Consider the following 22,453-nt stretch of genomic DNA (forward strand, 5'->3'; position numbering starts at 1 on the left):
TCAAGAAACTCACTGTTACATCATTTTCAAGTGGGAATTACTAGCTTTCCATCAGTACAGTAGTCTAAAATATTAAGGGGTCCAGAAACCAAAATCTCTCCAAAAATGAATAAAATGCTTTTTGTCCATTATAAAGCATATAAATGAGCCCCTTATGAAAGTTTACATGTAAGATGAAACATTGATATCTGATTAAAAAATAATGCAAAAACATTGTCACATAATGCGGTACAGTACCTAAATGTGTAATAATTAACTCTCATATGTATTTCTGTACTGCTACCACAGACTGAATGCGTAATGCAGCGATAATGAGACGAAACTTTAGTTTACGCTGCACTATAAAACGCTATTCCAAAAGTAAAATTAGACATATTATAGATTGTTAGAAAGCTTATTCTGTCATCTATTGGATAGATTGTCGATCAAGCCAGATTGTACTACAAATAGCGACAACACCGTTAACAATATGTGTGGTATTACGTACAGCTATTTTGGAAGGTACCCAGGCATCAAAAGGAGCATATATTTCACAAACAGGTTATTAAAGACAATATATGACCGAAAGGAACATCTCTACTCGTAAAACCAATGGTAAAGTTGTATATTTATTCCATATTTAGTTGCAGATATTGACAGTAGAATGGCATGCTATCATTTTTGAAAAATTCCTCTTGTTCATTTCAGTGTTCAGTGAGAAGCATTTTTTTCACAGCTGTACTGGCATACCTTCGACTATTGTTGGCTTTGTCTTGTATGGACGACCAGCACGACAGTGGTGGCGCTGCAAAACTTTGTATTTGGCATTTCTGTCCTGTATCGTCTACTAATGAAACTAGAACACAGAGTTTCTGTTTTCAACTCATTGTTTGGTTGTAGGACCAATGAATGTCTGAGCTGAGCAATCTAGGCACGCCGGCGTGCCGACCACTAGGGGCATTGCGCAACAAGTTTAATATTATCTTAAAAATCAACATTATTCGTCATAATTCAACTATACTTCTACAGGCATGAATAAAATTCATGATAAATAAAATATGTTGATAAATTATGATGGAAAATAATTTTTTTTGGTATTTATGTAAAATTCTACATCCAACCAAATTCTGATATCTCTCTCCTTTCACCCTTCTCTTTTTTTATATTTGTCAAGGAATATCTACTGTGTTTTTTGAGGTGTTTATTTCAGGCAGGTTAAGTCAGGGAGGTTTTCAGTTTAAATTAGTTAAGGAATATTATCAATGTGTTTTTCCTTAAACTCTTCATGGAAAAAATAAAACTTTCTTATTAAAGGTGCAGTGTGTAGGATTTAGTGGCATCTAGCGGTGAGGTTGCGGATTGCAACCAACTGAAAGCCTCCCCCCCACCCCCACCCCTCCCTTTCCACTGACGTAGGAGAAACTACGGTGGCCTGTAAGTTACTAAAATGATCTGTCATTGTCTGCAACAGCATCAAGTAGCCAAGTGTCAAGTGATGAGGTTCCTTGATAGATTTATAAATTGTATTTAGTTATTTAGTCTGTAAAATTATAGGTCATAGCTAAAAGGTAAGATAGTTATTATGAATGTTTTGGATAAAAGCGTCTGCCAAATGAATGTAATGTAAATGTAATGTAATGTTAATTGTTCCGCATTGTGGTAGCGTTTTTTTTTTCTAACGTTAGCTAACGTTAGCTGCTTTGCATGGTAAATCATGACGCGTCACAAAAACTATTACACCCCTAACTAACGCTTACATTACAGTGTGACATATCCTCATTATAAAATACCACTAACCTATTTAAAGACACTCAATTTCAAAAATAATGTATATAACTGAAATATTTTGAGCAGTAGGCCTAATACTTACATAGCAATGATGAAATCTTACCTGTTTTCAATAGATAGAGACAGAGACAGTAAATCGATGATACTGTTCTATCCGCTTCTGTCTTACACCAGAAAACGATGTCAGATAGGTCTATCAGCAAACATATTTGCTTAGCTATGCCCAGAAGTCCTCAATAATAATAGTGTTTTCCAAGAAATTATGAAAAAGCATTGACAACGTTTCGTTAGGTGCATCGTCTTTTACTGCTACCACAGAGTGAATGCGTAAGTGAATGCGACGATAACAAAACTTTCGATTACGCTGACCAATAAAACGCTATTCCAAAAACAAAATTAGACATGTTATACATTGTTAGAATGCTTATACTCTCACCTTCTGAATAAATGGATTGTCAATCAAGCCAGACTGTAATAAAAAGGGTGACAACGCCGTAAAACAACATGTGTGGTATTAGGCACAGCTATTTTGGAAGGTACCCAGGCATCACAAATGCACGTATATTTCACAAACAGATTGTCCAAGACAATATATGACCACTCTTTTCTTTCTTCTTCTTCATCTTCCAACCGGTGCATTCGCGCCACCCACCAAAATTAAAAACGCAAAAAAAAAAATGCGAAAGGCCCTCTCTAGAGCCGTTTGTCCGTTCTGGGCTACTGTAGAAACATGGCGGTGCAACATGGCGGCCTCCATGGAAGAGGACCCGCTCCCTGTGTAGATATAAAGGGCTCATTATAAGGTAACGAAAACACAACAATTCTTATTTTTATGGGATTATACACTAATTAAAACATACTTATGAATATTATATTCCATTTTTGCCAATTCCATTCCGCTAGATGCCACAAAATTCTACACACTGCACCTTTAAAGTTAAACTTGAATCACCTCTTATGCTTCAGTAAATAAAAAAAGGGGTTGTGGTTTTTTCCTCCAGGAAATTTCTGCCAGTCAGAGATTGGAGAGAAAGTGCTAGACGTGGTTCTGGAGGCTGGAGACCTGCTGTACTTTCCCCGCGGATTCATCCATCAGGGAAATTGCCTCCCCGATGCCCACTCCCTTCACATAACCATCTCCTCCTACCAGAGGAACAGTTGGGGAGACCTGTTGCAGAAGGTATCTGTGACTCCCTTGTTCACTATCCTTACATACTCTCCTTGTATTTCTGGGGAAAAAATAACTCTGGCATCTGGTATGTCTTGGAAAGCCTGGACATTTTTGATGCTGTTTTCCAGTCATGGAAATTTCATGGAAAATTCAAAAATTGCCAATATGGATGGATGCATGGATGCATGGATGCATGTATGCTCACTCCAGGTTTTGTGATTACAATCTATACCCCTGGTCAAAGATTTTAATCAGTCTCTCCATGTTACTATTTTTGGAAACATGGTCTTGACCTGCAATTGTGTTTATATTTTAAAGTTGGCTTACTTGATCAACAATGCAGTATGTAATTAGATTTTTCTTTCCTTAGAAGTGAACACATTTTTGGGTTTCAATATTTGCATTAAAAATGTGCCATCCCACAATAATGGTTGTGAAATACTTAAAAATAAGTAAATATTTACAGATTGTAAAACCAGACTAAAATTAGGTAAGCAACCTATTTTAAGTGAATCTAGGAAAGCGTCTGTGTGTTGATATGCAGAGATTAGGCATGGTAAAGAATGCCTTTATGCAAGTGGTACTTCAAAATGCTGGCAAGCTCACAATCAGTCAATGGCTACAACTACTTGTGAGCAGTTTGGTACATCTCTCCTTCTTTAGCATGACTAGTGCTACATGATGCAGATAGTAATTTTTTCCCACCTACTCTAAGTTTCTCATCTTACTTTGTATGGTTTTTGCCCCTGTTACATTTGTTGGTCAGCCTAACAGCCTAACCTAACACTTCACCGTTTTGATTGTACTTGCGAATGAAAAAAAAGATTTACTTCAAAAGTGCATATCCCAGTTGTGTAAGGGGTGGGTGATGGGAATGTAGTGAAGTGAGGCATGTGGTAACAAAGATGTACTTTTTCTGATTAATCTGGATTAATTTACTTTCAAACCCTAAATGTCTTAAAGCTGCAGTGAACAACTTTCTCAACAGTCACAATTACAGCTGTAACTAACAGTCTCCAAGGGGAGTGGTGACTACGCTAACCACAGCCCTAAAAATGAATTAATTAGTGCATTGTGAGTTTTTGCAATATTATGGCCCACCATAATCAATAGAACAATTTACCATTTGTGGTTTATATGCTCCTGCTGCAATCCACCACATTATCATTTTAATTTTAATTGGAGAAAAATGGGCATTGTTCTTAGTATAATGTGTAGCTTCACGTACACATTCATGTGAAGGAGAGTCAAAAAATGGCATTGCTTGTGTCGAAAGTGTTGCAAGGGTAACAGTTTTATTCACTTGCAGTCACATCTGTCCACTATGTAAACAAAAATATTAACAAGTCAGGGTCTCTTCACAGTGCCATGTTTCAGCAGGAAGAAATTAAAACGTTGGGATGTGTTGACGCACATCGCATGCAAATCGACGTATTTACGAAATCAACGTTGTCAACTACAGCTTTAAGCAGAGATCTGGAACACTCAGGAAAAATTACATCTCTGAGCACAATAGTGCAAGGCATACAATGGTAGAGGTTACTATAACTCTACCGTGGCCATGCAAAATATGAAAATATTAACATTTTTATGGCAACATTTCTCACATTGTTGTGAATGGCAGCTGGTGCCCGTAGCCCTGGAGATGGCAATGGAAGAGGACGTGGAATTCAGGCGAGGACTGCCCACAGATTATCTGACCTACATGGGCGTTCAGAACTCTGACAAGGTAAACAAGACAACTGTCTGTCGTTGGACATGCTTAGATATTCAGCCAGTGTTGATTATTCAGCCAGCATGTATTATTCTATTCAAATCTGAACTGTGCCAGCGCCAACTGTGGCTGATACACATAATTGGTGGTAGTGCGGCCCAGGGTTAGGGAGCATTTAGTCAGCAGAATCTACGTCTCATCGCTCTCTTGCAACCCACACTAAACTATTGGGCAACAGCAATTTGCTTGTTGAAGCTGCACATGAAGTGTCTTGATTTGACTCATGTCTGTATAATCTTAGTTTGTGGTGAGAAAAGAATCGCCTGGCAACATCACACAATATCACAACGTCACCTTCAGGGGAGATTGCGGCACAAGAACAGCTGTATAGTATTGTATATGATGCAGTATGTTCCTTGAAACAATATAGGAAACATTGGGTAGCACTGCTTTGGAATACGGCTTGTATAATTTGTGTGAGGTAAAATAGCCAATATTGTTTCTTGTAACTTGGCGTAATGTTGATAGCAATACTTTTAATGGCAGGCCTAGATTTTGCCAGTTTGAATTCATGACTTATAGACAATGCTTTGCATGCATGAGTAACTTGGCATTTTTGTATGTTAAAAACATCTTTTTCATCAGATATAATTTATTTGTTACTGTGTTTGTTGAGTAAGTAATTAATATATAAGTGCAGGCTATGACAGACGTGTATACACATCAATACACGGGCTCCTGCTGTCCTCCTTAGGGCAGGATCTCTTATATCAATTTAATGTACTTTAACTAATGTACATTTTTTTTTTCATGCTAATCTGTTATTGGCAAAAACACGTAAAATGATGCTCCAAGGGAGGACGTCCTCCCTAACCGATCAAGAGCCAGAATACAATGTTGACATCGCGTTGGTCCAATGATAATTTCCAAATTTCATCTTCAGTTATCTACCACTGTATTGTATTATAACATGCAAATTGCTAACTACTTTTAAAACACATCACTAAAAAATTACATTTTATTTAAGCCTTTTCAACCAGAGGAGGGTGGTCTATAGAGGCAGAGAAGGTTATCCAAATTTCCCTTTTTTATCGAGCAGTAGCTAGCTACTTGCGTTAGTCAACGCAGCAGTTAGCTTGTTGTAGCGGCCCTGAAGAACTGAGATTACGGCGAGAGTGGATTTTGAGGAGAGTGGTGCTGCTATTGCTAACGAGGCAATTAACAGCAGCGTGAGTGAGGGGGTCACAGAGGCATGGACGCAGACGCAGAGAGTGGGATGGGGAAGAACATCTTGTGGATTATTTGTTGTCACAGCCATTCCACAGTTTGGATTACGCAGCAGGTGGGGATCAAGACTGCTGGACGACCAGCTCCACAGATAACCATGATCAAAAATTCTAATTCTAGTGACACATTATGCACACACGAGGTTCATTCCCATCCAGATTTGATTGATTTAATCAGCTGAAAGTGAAATATTCTTCCGCGGGCGTTTGGGCATATTATTTCACCGTTGTCAAGCAAAACTCTGGTTGGTAGTTCCATTTGCACCGTTGTTAAGCAAAAACCTCTGGTCGCTAATTCTATGAAAACAATGATTCTATCAAGAAAAAATAGTTCCTTCTCGTTTTATACCATACAGTTAGCACCAATTTTGGTCATTTTTGTCATTACATTATTTAATAAAACTGCATGAAACCATAAGTCAATCAAATTCATCTCCCTAGCACTGTCTTACTTTTTAAATGGTGTGGTCGCGCAATGTAGACATAACATTTTTCTAAGACCCTCTGAAACGGGTTTTGAATGCCAGCTAGCTTTATGATTTCGCCGTCACTTGTCACCTAGCCAATATTAAAATTCTTGGTTTTAGGTCAGAATGGTCTCACGGCATGCTTGTTGTCCCAGCTAGCTAGCTAGCTAACTATTGAATTGTATTCAAAAGAGCGGTTACTATAAACGCAATCGTTCACAAACATACGGATGAAAATGCGTCACGTAGCCATGAGTTAAATGCGGAATGCCTATTCTACTGTCCAAATAAGGGACGATTCCGATGGCTGGCAACCGTAAATAAAGCTAGCAACATAACTAGAAATGTGATACAACTTTGCCATCAATTGTGAAATTGGACATTGAAAAGGGGATTGTAACAACAATTCAAAAGCGAAAGAATAATGTTGCTGTTTAAACTGCTTTAGAATGCTGGATTTTTTCTAGCGCATTGATTTTAGAACTGTTAAAAGGCCGAGGTGTCCCTTTACTGAGAAGTAATGCCCACCCTTGGACCAGTCAGAATCGAGTATTCAGCCAAGCCGTTGTATAAATGATAATATGATATTTGTTCCTTATGGAAGATGGGGATAAACTTTGGGTGCATTACTTACCTTAGTTGTATAGTAAGTTTGCATTAGGTTGCTAGTTGGATTATTGCTACATTTGAACATAATAACATAACATAACTTGAACATAAGAAAGTAGAGATAAGTAGCTAGCTAGTGTAAAATAACATGATGCCGTGTGTTGGTTTTCTTCCTGTCCTCCCCAATTTTTTGAGTCACCAGCCGCCACTGATGTACACACATAGCCTACATTAGCCGCGTTTCCACCGCAGGAACTTTACCCCGGAACTAGGAACCTTTTGAGGAACTCAGTGCGTTTCCACCACAGGAACTAGGGTCTAAATTTAGTTCCGGGGGCTTTATTTTACCCCCAAAAAGGTTCCTGCTCGGGGGGTAGTACTTTTCAAAAGTACAGGAACCTTTGGGGTGGGGCGCAAGCACTGAAAATTTCTGATTGGTCGACTACTTGCAGTGTTATTTTTTTTACTTTCAGCCGCCATGTTTAAAAATCTCCAGCCGCAAACGGATTAATTTTCATAATAACTTAAAATCAAACTTGTATGTTATGCGGCGCAGTAGCCTAGTCTTGGAATTATAACGTGTGCTCTTCTGTTCTTTTCTTGCTTTAGTATTTGTTTTATAAAATGCTAAGCATTCGTGCTGGGACAGCATATTACGTACCAAAACATTCAAACGGATTAATTCGGTTGCTGAATATTTTCTTCCGGATTTTCTTTGTTACCCGTTGTAATTGACTCAAAACGTTTGATACAGTTATGTGAGGTATGCGGTAGTTCTGCATAATTCACATTGGTGATAGCCTACAGTAAAAGCAAATTGTAAATCACCTTCCGCACTTTTTGTCAGGGTAAAATAACATTTTAATTCTAGTAATCGTCCCTTTAGCTTTTTCAGACTGCCGTAATTTTACTCTGCCATTCTTCAATTCCACAAAAAGACCAGGAAGACTATGGACTAATTCATGGTGCATGGTTCGCATCTGGAGGGCTCACTTCGCTGCTCGGCTAGCAGTAACTTCGAAGGAAAGCAAACGGTGGCTGTACCACTGCTAATTTAAATTTTCACGCAAGTCCGAGTTTTCGTTCTATTCTTGTCATTTTGCGATTAGCCTATATGGAATTGACGATAAGAAAGTAATCAAACAGCAAATTGTTTACAACGTGTGCATGTTTTCTGCTGTTGTTGCCAGTTATATTGGAAATGTGAATGCATTCTGTCGCCTCGAATGTCAAGACATGAAAGTGAATGTTCGCATAAAAACATAATGAATGTGTTTGAGAGGATATATAAAACAGTTACAATCTGACTATTGGCCTGTTATATCCTATTTGTTGCATAACAACGGTCCAAGTTCAACTACCAACGACAGTTTTGCTTGACAACGGTAAAATATGCCCAAACGGCTGCAGAAGAATATTTCAATTCCAGGTGATTAAATCGATAAAAATCAATAAATACAAAAGTAACCATATACAGTCATTGTTGGTAGCCCGTTGTATATAAGTGGAATAAACCCCTCCGGACTGTCCCAGTTATTAGAAAATAATGTAGGCTACTTCGGTGGTAGTATGGGGTTACAGAAGAAATCATAGGACAGATGGACCGATGACAACGTCGCTTTTTCATACGTCAATGGGCTAATTTGCCTAATCTTCGCGGGACTTTAGACCGCGGTGGAAACGCAGACAACCATGGGCTGAAGGAACCTTTTAGTTCCTGGTAAAGTAGTTCCTGGGACTAAAAGTTCCGGGTAATTTTGGTGGAAACGCGGCTATTCTGAAAGAAACACAGGCATGGATTCAATCATTTTTCCTTTATCATGAATGACAAATAAATGAATGTGTGTGTCATATATTTAAATGAAAGTGTTTTTAATTTCTGTTGTAGAGGATCTATAGGGCTAGCCACAGTAACATTAATTTAGAAATGTGGCATTGTACAGTAGCTACAGTAGCTTGGTTAAAATGTAGTTATCAATACAGGCGCAGCAGTGAATGTGAACCGTTTTCAAAATACCTGCTGTTTACAAGTCATTATCTTGCACCAGTTTTTATACGACCAGTCACATTACCTACCGGACCAAATTTCAACACAGTTTTTGGAACTTAATTTCAGAGGCATCTGTACACTTGGTCTGTTGTCTTTTTAGCATGGTAACTAACGTTAAACTTGGTGAAAATGCCAAAAACTGTCTAAAGTGTGGGTGTATTTTCTTTTGGATTTCAGAAATGTAAATGAGTTTCCTACTAAGATTTTGCAGATGCAAAAGCAATATTTTAAATGTTTTATTTTTAGTTAGCCAGCAAGCCAGTGCAATGAGTTAGAGGTTTGGTAATACTGCATATTTATTTCTCCAACCCACATTCTTTTGCCTTTATCCCACTGAAATGACAAGTCACGCAGGTCATGTGTGTTTCTCTGTTGATGTGCTCTTTAGAAAAGCAATGGAAGACAAATTAACAGGCTAACAAAAACACATGGGGCGACATAGCTCAGGAGGTAAGAGCGGTTGTCTGGCAGTCGGAGGGTTGCCGGTTCGATCCCCGCACTGGGCGTGTCGAAGTGTCCCTGAGCAAGACACCTAACCCCTAACTGCTCTGGTGGATGAGAGGCATCAATTGTAAAGAGCTTTGGATAAAAGTGCTGTATAAATGCAGTCCATTTACCATTACCATTTTACATAAACTCTCAGATAAATACACAAAATATGTCTGAAAAAATAATAAATGCATAAATATGAAATTTGAAGCTGTTAACTCTCCTATTGTGTTAGGGTCAAATTTGAACCATTTTCAATATTTCATAAATACCATCTAGTTTATTTTATTGGAACAAGGCTTCATGATATCCTCAGAAACAGCTATTTAAACACAACAAATCCAATGGTCACTATTTAATTCAATTCTGAAGGTCCCTAAAAAAAATGAGTCAAATATGACCCGGCAGAGAATATTGGCTGTTGACAGTATGGCATGGAGCATTGAAAAGTTGTGAGTAGCTCTGTGGATAAAATTTGACTCAAACAAGATTCATCTTTGAGTCTAGACACCGCACCTCTCCCCTTCCTCCCCAGGAACACTTATTTTCTTGCATTATGGACTTGTACTCCCAATCCCTCTGGCACCCCTCTCCCCCAACGGGAACAACGTTTTTCTCGCAGAATATGGACATTGATACACACACACGCACACCCACACATACATCCCCTCTCTCTCTGTCTTTTTTTCTTCCTTCCCAGGAATAACATTTTTCTTGCAGTATGGACTTGCACACCTCCTCCCCCACCAGCACCCCTCCCCCCATGGGAACTCAACCATTCTCGCAGAATATGGATGCACACACACACACACACACACTAAAAAGGAAATTGAACATGAACACACACACACACACACACACAAGGAGAAAGAGACACATCCTTTTCAATGGTAAAGAGATTCTTCAGAGAGGTAAACCTGTATCTGGTATTGTCTGGTTAGGGGATCTACAAAGTAGGAACCCTATTGTTTTTGTTGGTATCATAATTATTATTAGGGGTCCTACGAAGTAGAAACCCTATTGTTTTTGTTAGTATTATTATTATTAGGGGTCCTACGAAGTAAGAACCCTATTGTTTTCGTTGGTATTATTATTATTATTAGGGGTCTCATGAAGTAGGACCTAGGAAGCTAATGCTAATATTATGGAAATTTCAAGTGCTTATAACTTTTTACAACAATAATCTAGGGACTTGAAACGGGCTGGGCATGAAGAGGACATTACCATGTCTTACAATGTCGGCACGGCTGCAGATATCTCAAAAAACAAGAAAATTACAGGCATTTGAAATTTTGCAGGAAGCTAATGCTAATATAACGCTTTAAAACTCATCTTCTCAGGAACGCTTTACCTGATTTCGTCACCATCACACATGTGCACTCTTGGGTATTCTCTCCATCAATGGTGATAAGGACAAGTCGTCTCGTAAAAAATTGTGTGATTTGTGGCGTGACAAAATTAGCACTTTGTTCTAATGCACATTTATGTTTCGAAGTAATGTTTTTCATGAACCGGAAGTTGGATCGTCTCACAGGTATGTAGATTGTCCAAAATCCTGAAATCTATGCCGCTAGGACTCTTTTCTCCTTCGCCTAGTATTCTCCCGGCTTGGACCTGTTCGTAGGGCCCCGCATTGCTGCTTGCAGCTATATTTATTATTATTATTCTTTTCCTGGTAAATGGTAAATGGACTGCATTTATATAGTGCTTTTATCCAAAGCGCTTTACAATTGATGCCTCTCATTCACCAGAGCAGTTAGGGGTTAGATGTCTTGCTCAGGGACACTTCAACATGCCCAGGGCGGGGATCGAACCGGCAACCCTCCGACTGCCAGACAACCGCTTTTACCTCATTGTTTTATTATACCAGCGTGTTTTCGTGCGTTTGCAGAGAAACTGAAATACTATCAATAAAAATGGTTTAGCTGTATCTCAGCATAATGACGGATTCAAAGACTAAACGAACTCACGCGATATTGTTTTCAAATGGATCCATGCCAAAGAAAAGTAATTATTCATCCTCTCAAAAAGCTTTTACTAACAATTTTTTAGTAGCATGCACTAGTCTCTGGCACTGTCTTCCATTGCTTCCCCGAGCCTCCCCTAAAACCTAGTATATGGCTGGACTACCAGCCGACGTCAAAGACATGCATGGTGTTACTTTATCACTTACTCACTCACTCTGTCAGTCAGTCAGAGACATTTGTGTTTGTAGGGCTGGCCCCGCTGTCCAGCCAAAAAGAAGTCTTTTAACCTTTTTTTCTAACATCGATCTATACGGGTCAGTTTTGACCCATAACACCACAAATGTCACAATGGTTAATAATGTAAAGTAAAAAAAAAACCACAAGCGAGGCGTTATTGAGCCTTTGCAAACCTAGCATTGGTGTTAGCATTCCATGTCAGTTTGCTATCAATGATAGTGCCCAGGTACTTGTACTCCTGTACGCTTTCAATGGTTGTGTCGTTCATCATAACCGGGGACAGAGAGGAGTTTTTTTCTGAAATCAATGATCATTTCTTCAGTTTTCTTTGTGTTTAAAATCAATGAGTTATTTGAGCACCAGTTGTAGAAGTGGTTAATCTCAGCTCTGTATCTGGTCTCATCGTCGGTTAAAAGGCCTATCAGAGCCGCGTCATCTGCAAATTTTATCATTGTACAATTATCCTGATGACTAACACAGTCATTGGTATACAATGTGAACAGCATAGGTGAGAGGACACAACCTTGTGGTACCCCAGTCTGAGTGCTGATGAAATGGACTGTCCTCCATGGACATGGACATACTGTTGCCTCTCAGTGAGGAAGTTGTATGTCCATCTTATGAGGGTATGATGTACACCCATGCTACCCGGCTTCACTGTCAATAGATCTGCCTGGACAGTATTAAAGGCAGATGAGAAATCAGCAAACAGTATGCGCACATAAGATGATGGGGTTTCCAGGTATTTGTAAACTTGGTTCAAAAGTGTTACTGTTGCATCCTCCACACCCCCCTTTGCTCTATATTCAGATTGTAGAGTGTCCATCTGGCTGTTGGTTTCAGACTTTAAGTGAGATAAAACAATTCGCTCAAAACATTTCATAACTACTGAAGTTAAGGCTACCGGTCTAAAATCATTTAATTCAGAGGGATTTGTCTTTTTAGGTAGTGGGATTATTTTAGATATTTTCCATTATTTGTGAGTCTAGTGATGCTTGAAAGAGTTTAGTGAATACAGAGCTCAACTGCTCGCAACACTTCTGTAGCGTATTCCCATCCATTCCATCAGGACCGATGGATTTCCTAGTATTTATCTGGGAGAGGGTAGCCTCACTTCCTCCGATGTTACACGTATTGGTGTGCCATCCTCTCTCCAGTCCCCCTTGGGCTTGAATTGGGATGGTCTATCAGTAAAGTCATTAGCAAACTCTACTGTTTTTTGCAGAGTTGGTTCACTGTGAGTTCAGGCCAACCATTATCTTTATTTCGTGCCATGCCTCCCTTGCGTCGTTGGCCTTGAGTAGCTGCTCCACTTCAGCTTTGTAGTCCCTCTTTGCTTGGTTTATTTGCGTCTGTATTTCTCTCTGAATTCATTTTCCTGTGCATCTGTCATTCATTTTAAATGCCCGTTCTTTTTCCAGTTAGAAGCTTTTTTATATCAGCAGTAACCCAGGGTTTAGTATTTACATATGTTTTTGTTTGTTTGGTGGGGATCACATTGTCTACACAGAAGTTAATATAGGATGCATTCAAACACCTCCCAGTTCGTACATTCAAAGCAACCTTGTAAAGTCGATACGCTGTCCTCATCCCACACTTTCACTGATCTCGCTTTGGGTTTTTCAGTTTTTAATTTTTGTGTGTAGGATGGTAGTAAAAACACAGTGTCATGGTCGGATGCACCTATCGGTGGTTTTCTGGTTGCCATAGTATTGCCATAGCATAGATCAATAGTTTTTGATCCTCTAGTATAACATTTCTATGTTAGGTGTACTTGTGGTGTATTTCATGATATAGTTTTTGCCCCATTTGCTGTTTATGTACAAACACACGCCCCCTCCAATCGTATTACCCGTCGTCTGTTGATCTCTTTCCTGGCGCATCGGTGTCCCAAACCCTGGTAATGCAAGAGTATCGTTGTCGATTGAGGGGTTCAACCATGTCTAGGAAAAACATAAAATGCAACTGTCTCTATACTCGTACAGATATTGTACGGAAGCATGAAGTTCATCAATCTTATTTCTCAAAGATCTCACATTGGATAAAACTACTGTTGGGAGAGGAGGTTTTGTTCCTCTCGCCCGAATGCGACGCCGGATTCCACCCCTTGCATCCCGCTTCCTGGTGCGTGTGGGCAGCCCGGGCCGCTCCGTCGTTTGTAGGCATTCCACCGGGAACTCAGGTGTCAGTCTCCAGAGCCGATAAGGTGCTCGCTGAGCCAGCTGGAGTAACTCCTCCCTCCCGTAGGTAATGTATGACTCGCCACTTGCGAGAAGTTGAATATTCCATAAAATCAGCAGCAAAAATCCCAGTTTACAGATGATGGCAGACATTATAAATCACCATGATGACGCCTTGTTACAAATACAATAAAATACTCATAAACACATAAAAACACCTAAAAACAGGACATTGATGACCAAACAAACAAACAGAGCTCTCGTGCATGTCAGCCGCAGAGCAGCGCCACGATTCCGATCTAAGCTATGCATCGGAAGGTTAATGAAAGCAAATTGTTTTTGTATTTTATGTGAATGTTTGCAATCAGTTTAAGTTTTAAAAAATTAAGTTTGAATACAATCTATGATATTTAATTGGAATCAATGAGTGAAATCTTAATGCCTGCATAGATAAGGGTACTTGAGGCCTGATGTTTGGAATCTACATTGTCAGGGTATTACAGTAAAAAGCAGAAACCAACATGGTACGAATTGGTTTTGTTACATGGAAAATATTTTGCCTGAAGGTAGAGATTGCAACTGGTGGGATTTAACAATTATGTATCTACAAATATGTTGTCAGAGACAGAGGTAGTCTTCCACATTTTTATTTTAGCTGAGCTACATGACCTCCTAATATATTGTGGTTTGGTGTCCTTAAGATGGCCTTAACTTGTTGGTGCAATCCCCTTGTAGTCATGACGCTGGCGTCCTGAGATTGCTAACTCAGACATTCAGTGCTCCTGCAACCAAACTATGAGTTGAAAGCACAAACTCTGTGTTTTAGCTATATTAGTAGACGATTCAGGACAACTATGCCAAAGACAGAGTTTCTAAGCGCCACCGTTGACGCGCTGGTCGTCCATTTACCAAGCACCCCCTCCCTGCAGTCCCAATAGTGTCTACCTGGGCATTCATAAAAACATTCTTTCACCACTAAAAATTTGTATTCCATCATAGCAACGAGGTAAACAAGGTATCACTGCCTTATGCGTTCACTCTGTGGTAGCAGTAAAAGACACTGCACCCAGCATAACTTTATCGATGAGTTTTGTCATTTCAAAATATTATTATTCTTGAGAACTTCTGAGCATGGCTAAGGCACATGTTTGCTGATAGACTTAGTTGAAAAACAGTCAGAAGAGGACTACAGCATTGATTTTGGCTCTGTCTGTACCTACTGAACACAGATAAGATTTCCTCCATAAGTAGCTAAGTGTTACTGCTCAAAATACTTTGGTTATATATGTTATTTTTGAAATTGAGTGTCTTTAAATACGTTAGTGGTATTTTATAATGACAATATTTCACTCTGTAACGTCAGCAGCTTAGTAGGGTTTGTGTTTCATGCACCAGGTGTGATGTGACAGGTGGAACATTGCCAAAGTTGAGTATCGTTTTAATGTCGTCCCATCCCCATACAAGAAAACATAACATACTGTTGAGTACAGAACAACATAGGAGAGTTACCACATTGTGTGACAATGTTTTTGCATTATTTTTAAATCTGATATTTTTCATCTTAAACCTTCATAATGGGCACATTTATATGCTTTATAATGGACAAAAAGAATTTTATTCATTTTTGGAGAGATTTTGGATATGTTTCTGGACCCCTAGATGTTTTAGATCACTGTACTGACGGAAAGCTTGTAATTCTCCCTTGAAAATGATGCAAACATTAGTTTCTTGAGTCTAAACAGTTAATTTGTAGTGAAATGCATGATTATGTTCTGATTTACTGCAATGCATAACTCAGACATTTTGGATAGATTTGGAGACACTGGGGACACTGCTTACTTTTTGCTTCATAGATCTTCAGAGTTTTACAGATCCACCCTTAGATTTTATGAACTTGTGGTCAAGGATTTTTTGATCCAGGACATGCATAGTTTAACCTGTTGTATATATGGGGTCTATGCAAACTAAAAAAAGAGCAAATTCAGTTTTATTTTTTTGCCTAGACAATTGCATTTGTGTCACTTTATCTCTTTCTAAATTATGAATATAAACAAATCTAATGGTACAAATGTACTGTTTCAAGTCTCTGTGATCCTCATGTCTGGAGTTATGAAGCTTTAAATAAGGTACCCCCTAAATGGGAAAGGAAAGGAAGATTTGGCATGTGCACGAAGGGGTTAAAACCAGGGATCTTTTGATAATAATATCATTGTGCTTAGTCCTGCTTCCAACCATGTCAGGCAATTTCAATACATGAATTTGTCAGCTTTCAGATAAGACCCTGTATTATTTTATAGTTCAATTTTTCTTTTTCAGTTTTATGAAGAATGCTTTTCCCTGTGTGCCTCAAACGGCAGGTTGTACTGCTGTCCTCAGTATCATTACTAATTTATGTTTAAAAAGTGATTGGGTGACATGATTTGAGTCTGTTATCAGGCAGATCCACGGAGGAGTGAGTTCACAGCACGGGTAAAGGACTTGATGAGGAGGCTGGCAGATTTTGCTCCGGTGGATGCTGCCGTAGATCAGAAGGCCAAGGATTTCCTGTACGACTGCCTCCCCCCCCTGCTTACACCAGGTACATGACTAAGGGACTACACAGCTATTCTAAAATTGTAGAATCCTGAGTTAAATTGCTTCAGGGTCAAATATAAAATAACATAATAAATCTGAAAAAATAAAAATGTGAAACCCCCTCCAGTAGATGTTATAGCCTTTTTTTTAAAAGAACTGAAGTAAGTGGTGTGGCCATGGAGTGGCCAGCTCAACACATCTTGTGTAACAAAGAGGATGGTGTTCTTCGAATTAAAAGCCTTGCCCTTTTTCCTCCATACATAGCTGTGATCATTATGGCCAAACAGTTCAATTTTTGTTTCATCTCACCAGAGAACAGTCCTCCAAAAGGCTAGGTCTTCATCCTGGTGATCACCTGAAAACTTCATTCTGGCTTTTTTATGCCATTCTTGTGGTAGAAGCTTCTTCCTTGCGTGAAAGCCTTTCAGGTCATGGCGATGTGGATTCTCTTAATGGTGGATGTAGATACTTTGGTACCTGATGCCTCCAACTCCTTCACCAGTTCCTTTGTTTTTGTCTTGGGGTTCAGTTGAACCTTTCGGGCTAAACTTCCTTCAGCCGTGGGAGTTTATTTATGCCTCCTTCCTAAACAATGCAGTGTCTGTGTGGTCCCAAGATTTTTTAAATTTGCATACAATTGTACAGATGCTCGTGGTACCTTCAGTTGTTTGGAAATAGCTCCTAAGGAGGAACAGGACTTGTGGAGGTCCACAGGTTTTTTTTCTGAGGTCTTGGCTGAGTTGCTTGGATTTTCTCGTGGTATCAAGGGCAAAAAGGCTGTGGCTCTAAAGGTGGGCCATTAAATACAGCCACAGGAGCCAATTAACTCCTAATTATGACAATTGGCAAATCAGAAACTTCTAAAAAGCCATCAATTTCTGGAGACTGTATAAAGAGACAGTCAACTTGGTGTATGTAAACTTTTGACCTACTGGAATTCTTATATAGTGCATTAAAGCTGAACTAAATCTGTCTCTAATCGATTGTTTTAAAATTATCTCTGATGTGAACAAAGTAGATGCCCTAATTGACTTGCCAAAAGAAATGTATGGTAACATGAAATGTGTGGAGTTGTGAAAAACTGAATTTGACTATCTTTAGCCTAGGTATATGCAAACCTTTGGCCTCAACTGTATAATTTCATGATCATATACAACAATTAAGAACCAAAATACAACCCATTTGGGCTTACATTTTATGTAAACACAGGCATATCTTGACTTGAGCAGGATACTTGCATATTCCCACAAGCCTTTTTGTATTGGCTGTCCTCCATCAATGTCAGTAGTTAACCCAAAAAAGTTCAAACAGGTCAATGCTGTAAGCTATTCGTGCATGCTGTTTTGGCCAGGAATTTGTCATACTGTGTTTACATGCAGGTGTACCTTGATCTGGCCAGAGCTGTACATGAACTTTTTTTGGCCAGTAACACTTGTGCTAGTAGGGCCAAAAACTTGTTGCACAGAGAAAAAAAATTGTAATGCAAACCTTAAAGGGGATGTAAAGTGCTTGGTAAAGTGATACTGGTTCATTGGCTTTTTATATTGGATTTTTTGATATTCTGAGATCCTTTATGGATGCAGGCTCTGATGTCTGTCCCATACAGAGGAAAAGGCCAGCAGTGTGCATGGAGCTCTCGCCCGGTGGGAGAACGGGGAGGCCAAGGATGCCTCCATCCATTTGAAGGGGCACACCAAAATTCGACTAATCCGCGATGGGATCGCAAGGTACTTCTCCACCGCATGGCTTTGAGTTTTGACGAAAGAATGAGTCACCACCTGTAGGATTATTTTTCTTCTGTCTAATCATTTATGTGCTTACAGAAATTGAGACAAATTTCTGCTGTTTATCTTCTGCCAGACAGAAAATAGACCTTTTTACATTTCCCCTCTTATGCTGTACCTTTATCATGGCTTTACTAACCTGAACATCTTTATACTATATTGCTGTCCATGAATAACTATCCTTGAATATCAATCTTACAAGGAAACCAATTTCTCCCATAATCTGTAATTTCACAAATGCAACTATGGAAATTCAATAAATGCAACAGTGAAGTGATGCTTAATTTGGTGAACTGCCTTGGTACTGTAAACACCTCACAGCTAGACCAATGAGGGTTTGTAGCTGGAAGGGGACCCTTGGCTGGTGTGATTCAAAACCGGAGATGTTAGTTATTTTTCCTCTGTTCGTAAGAACAGGGCATAATTATAATTAAGAATGCACTGGTTCCGTTGCCACGGGTTAGATATGAAGGCGTTGCTTCATATCCCGCTTAAAACTGGCCTGAAACGGATCAGTAGCATTCTGGTTACTCTCCGTTCGCAAACGGGGCTATGCTGTCATCAGAGATATATCTGATCTGTCGCCGGACCGTCAATATTCCAATGGGAGCATCAGAATATTCACAAATGCGCCGAACAACACATCAAATATATCCATGACCACAGCAAGTAAGCGTAACAGTTACTAGGTTTTCCTCGTGATGATCTGACTCCATATTGAATTATAATTTAAAATTTGGGTTTAACTATACGTGGAACTTGGGAGTGGTTACACTCGACTCTATCTTGTGCCATCATTCCTCAATATATGCTCCCGGGTTTAGCACTATTGTTAAATCTCAGTTCGGTGAAGAATCCAGAGGGTAGGAGGCTGACCACCATAATACATGCCTTCCTTACATGCATAGTGCATCGATAGTTATGAGCCCAGGACGGTGCGTATCTATCGGGCTCCTTAAGGCGAATTTGACAAGAACCGGCGTGCAACGCCCATGGGTCCTCTTAAGTCAAAACACCAGAACCAATACCACCAATCCCGTTAGCGGGCAGATCGTGGTCGCCTATCTAACTTGAAAACCCCACTAAAGACGTTTGCTGTACTAGACCCCTGATCAGTAGGTCCTAGTCATAATTGTCCCCCTGAGTATTTAAGCGGAATTACGGCTGAAAAGAAGATAAAATGGATTAGAGTCACGAAGACCACGCAAGTTAAAAATAAGAATAATTTATTGAACAGGCAGGTAGGTCAATAACTTCACAATCAATTATAAGGTTTAAAAACATAAACACAGAGTAAAAAGTTCTTACCCAGCCTGTTTAGCAACACACAGAGCACAGAGTATGTGCAACGTGGAGAAGTCGTTTACGATCTTCCTTGTCTATCTACACACAGAGCACAGCGTATGTGCAATGTGGGAAGTCGGTTACGATCTTCCTTGTCTGTCTACACACAGAGCACAGAGTATGTGCATTGTGGGAAGTCGATTACGATCTTCCTCGATTGCTTTGTCTCCCTTCCTTTTAAGCCAAATCCCGCGTTTGGTCTAGGCGGCATTACCATAAATGAACCTGGCCGAATCATAAATCTCGAATTTCGGCCCCCACCATTTGGAGGCTGCTGTTAGAACAATTAGTGGAGAAATGGGGAAAAGGAGATGATTACCAGAGAGGACATTCCATTGTGTTAGTTTTTCCCTGAGTTTCTAAAACTATGTTTTTTCAAATTCTATTTGGTATGAAACATATTTCATTCAATTGCTTGAATTATCTTGAATACGTACATACCAAACATGTCAAGTGGATGTACTATTATGGTGCAGTTGTCATGAAAATACCATTTTGTTTAACCATTTTACATGCAATCCATGTTATTATTACATAAGGCATAATACAATAATACAATGAAAACATGTGCATGGTTTGTACGGTTTTCCGGGGTTTGTAAATAGGATAAGCAGATGGTTTAAAGTCCAGATCCAGAAAAGAAATAAAAAGTGTAATGGCAGAGGGCCCACATAAGGGCACTGTGGTACTGTCCCACGCAGTTGCCCCACCCTTTGGCCAGAGGCCTGATGACCCTTAATGACCCCCACAACCATAGACAAAGAGACCAGTTCCTCTTATCTTAGTTGTGTCCAGATGGCAACATTCCTGAGGCCCAACAGCTTGCTCATCCCGAGGAAATCCGAGTAACTTATTGTTTTACCACAAGGCTCTCGGGTCCTTTGAGGTACAGGCTGCGTCCCAGCATTACAGCTCGTTCAAATGCCAGCCTTTTCTGGGTCCCAGTTTGACTTCCCTCTTACAGTACCTTCAAACTCGTCCTTGTGGGGAACCCAGAGGAAACTTGAGGGGTGGCAGCTGGCAACATATTTTAATTGTTTGGCTATTTTATACCACCTTTCACCAAAGTCATCTGTAAAAATATCTGCTTGAATTAGCATTTGTGAGTTGGCTGAACATACTGTATGCAGAGTGGTTTCGCAGCCTGTTTTAATGCCTGTTGGTTATTTCCAAAAATATTGATAACCTTACATATATTTATCTTAGCTTTTATTAATTAATTCATTTATTCCTTATATCAGGGCCAGATTGGGTTTATTTTCATTCATGCTTTTTTTTTTTTACAACGCAATGTACGATCATAATGAAACCTGGTGTATATGACTGTTTACATATTTGGTGGAAGGACATACAATTTGGTCATTCTTGGCCTATAGGTGGCACTATTATAGAGAATTTTGCTCATGAGAATGCTCATGACTTCTGACCAAAATTGCTTATTAAGTTAAAATTGTACATGCTGCGTCTTAGTTACAGGCCCGATGCAATTGTAAATGGACATTGGACTGAAATTTCAAATTCAAATAAGCTTTATTGGCATGACGTATATATATACATATTGCAAAAACATGAGTACAGCAAACAATAAACATATGAACAGAATACAAATTTGTGTGTGTGTGTATGTGTGTGGTATTTCTGTATCTTAGCTTGTGTAATGGCGTGTGTAAATTAGGTGAAACAGTGAGTACAATAATTAATATAAAAAAATATCTCTCTCTTGCAAGATTCATAGATCACTAGCTAGCTAGCAAGAGAAATAAATAGATAGCCAGCAAGACAGATCACTAACTAGCCAGCTGGAAGAGCTTCTCTTAGACTTATATAAAAGCTTCTCTTCCTAGCTAGCCAGCTAGCCGATCGCTCGCTTGCTGTCGTTAGCAACCAGCAGAGAACGCTTGGAAACCACGCATGCAAGGTAGTCAAGTTGATGGGAACTTACGCATTAATGTACTGGCTGCTATTCAATGCCTGACCACCACATTTAGTCAGATTTATGCAATATGGGGCACTACAGCAATGTCTCAAACTTTAAGTTTTCAAAGAAGGTTATTTCACATTTTCCTTGATTTGTTTTGGCCTGGAGAACAAACCTGTCTCAATGTACCCACACTACTGTTTTTCTGCCATTTTGAATTTTCTTTAAAACCTCCTTTTTAGACATCTCCTTCTAGACCATTTGATGTGTCAACATGGAGCTTGCATCACCCTTTAAGATAAAGAAAGCTGATACTCCAAAAAGCATGGCCACAGTAAGCCAATAAAAATTGATGTGGGTATAGCTTATCACAAAATTGGTAATAACGCTCAAATGGTTTGATGAAAATGGCTGAAATTGATATTTGGCAGCTACATTTGCACTCACAACCCAAGCCTAGCTCTAAAGTATTGGCCCAATTGAGTAACATGGTGGTTGCTATAAAACACAATATTTTTGAAAAAATGTTTTAGAAATTTAAAACCTGCTGTCCTGATCAATTTCCTCATCTGGAACATATGTCTGTACCCTATTTGTCATCTGTACCACCGCCATCTTGGATTTCCACCATTTTGTAAATGTTATTGGTCATTTTCTTCTGTACCCAGTTTTTCCTCACCACATGGGTGAGACCTATGAAACTTGACGAAGTGGTACATGGTACCTCCGTTTTGAATAACTTGAACTGTTAAAGAGCCAAAGGCTGCAATGAAAGAAACAACTCTGGTGATGGGTGGATACTTTCTGGCTCTATTTCTGGGATTCTTTTATCACCAAAGAGATTTTTTCAAGGAAGTATCCATCAATGTGGTTTCTGTACAAAAACTGACAAGAAA

The 22,453-nt window shown here is 39.3% G+C and overlaps 3 protein-coding genes across 12 annotated transcripts in view; 2 read left to right on the forward strand and 1 right to left on the reverse strand.

Moving 5' to 3' along the window:
- LOC135257884 (NADH dehydrogenase [ubiquinone] 1 beta subcomplex subunit 1-like) overlaps window positions 1-22,453 on the reverse strand; it is a 417,122-nt gene that overhangs the window by 236,056 nt on the left and 158,613 nt on the right. The window lies entirely within an intron of this gene.
- The window catches only part of hmbox1b (homeobox containing 1 b), a 424,932-nt gene that overhangs the window by 185,242 nt on the left and 217,237 nt on the right, over window positions 1-22,453 (forward strand). The gene's annotated exons all lie outside the window — the stretch shown is intronic.
- riox1 (ribosomal oxygenase 1) overlaps window positions 1-22,453 on the forward strand; it is a 148,896-nt gene that overhangs the window by 96,001 nt on the left and 30,442 nt on the right. For all 3 annotated transcript variants that reach the window (XR_010330787.1, XR_010330786.1, XM_064341080.1), the window contains exons 9-12: window positions 2,769-2,947; window positions 4,563-4,667; window positions 16,374-16,515; window positions 18,118-18,238. Coding sequence is in view for 1 of the 3 variants with exons in the window: in XM_064341080.1 (XP_064197150.1) it covers window positions 2,769-2,947; window positions 4,563-4,667; window positions 16,374-16,515; window positions 18,118-18,238 (547 nt within the window). In the remaining 2 variants the exon portion in view is untranslated. The remainder of the gene's footprint in view (window positions 1-2,768; window positions 2,948-4,562; window positions 4,668-16,373; window positions 16,516-18,117; window positions 18,239-22,453) is intronic.

This window comes from Anguilla rostrata, chromosome 6 (genome assembly GCF_018555375.3).
Source record: "Anguilla rostrata isolate EN2019 chromosome 6, ASM1855537v3, whole genome shotgun sequence".
NCBI classification, from domain to species: Eukaryota; Metazoa; Chordata; class Actinopteri; order Anguilliformes; family Anguillidae; genus Anguilla; species Anguilla rostrata.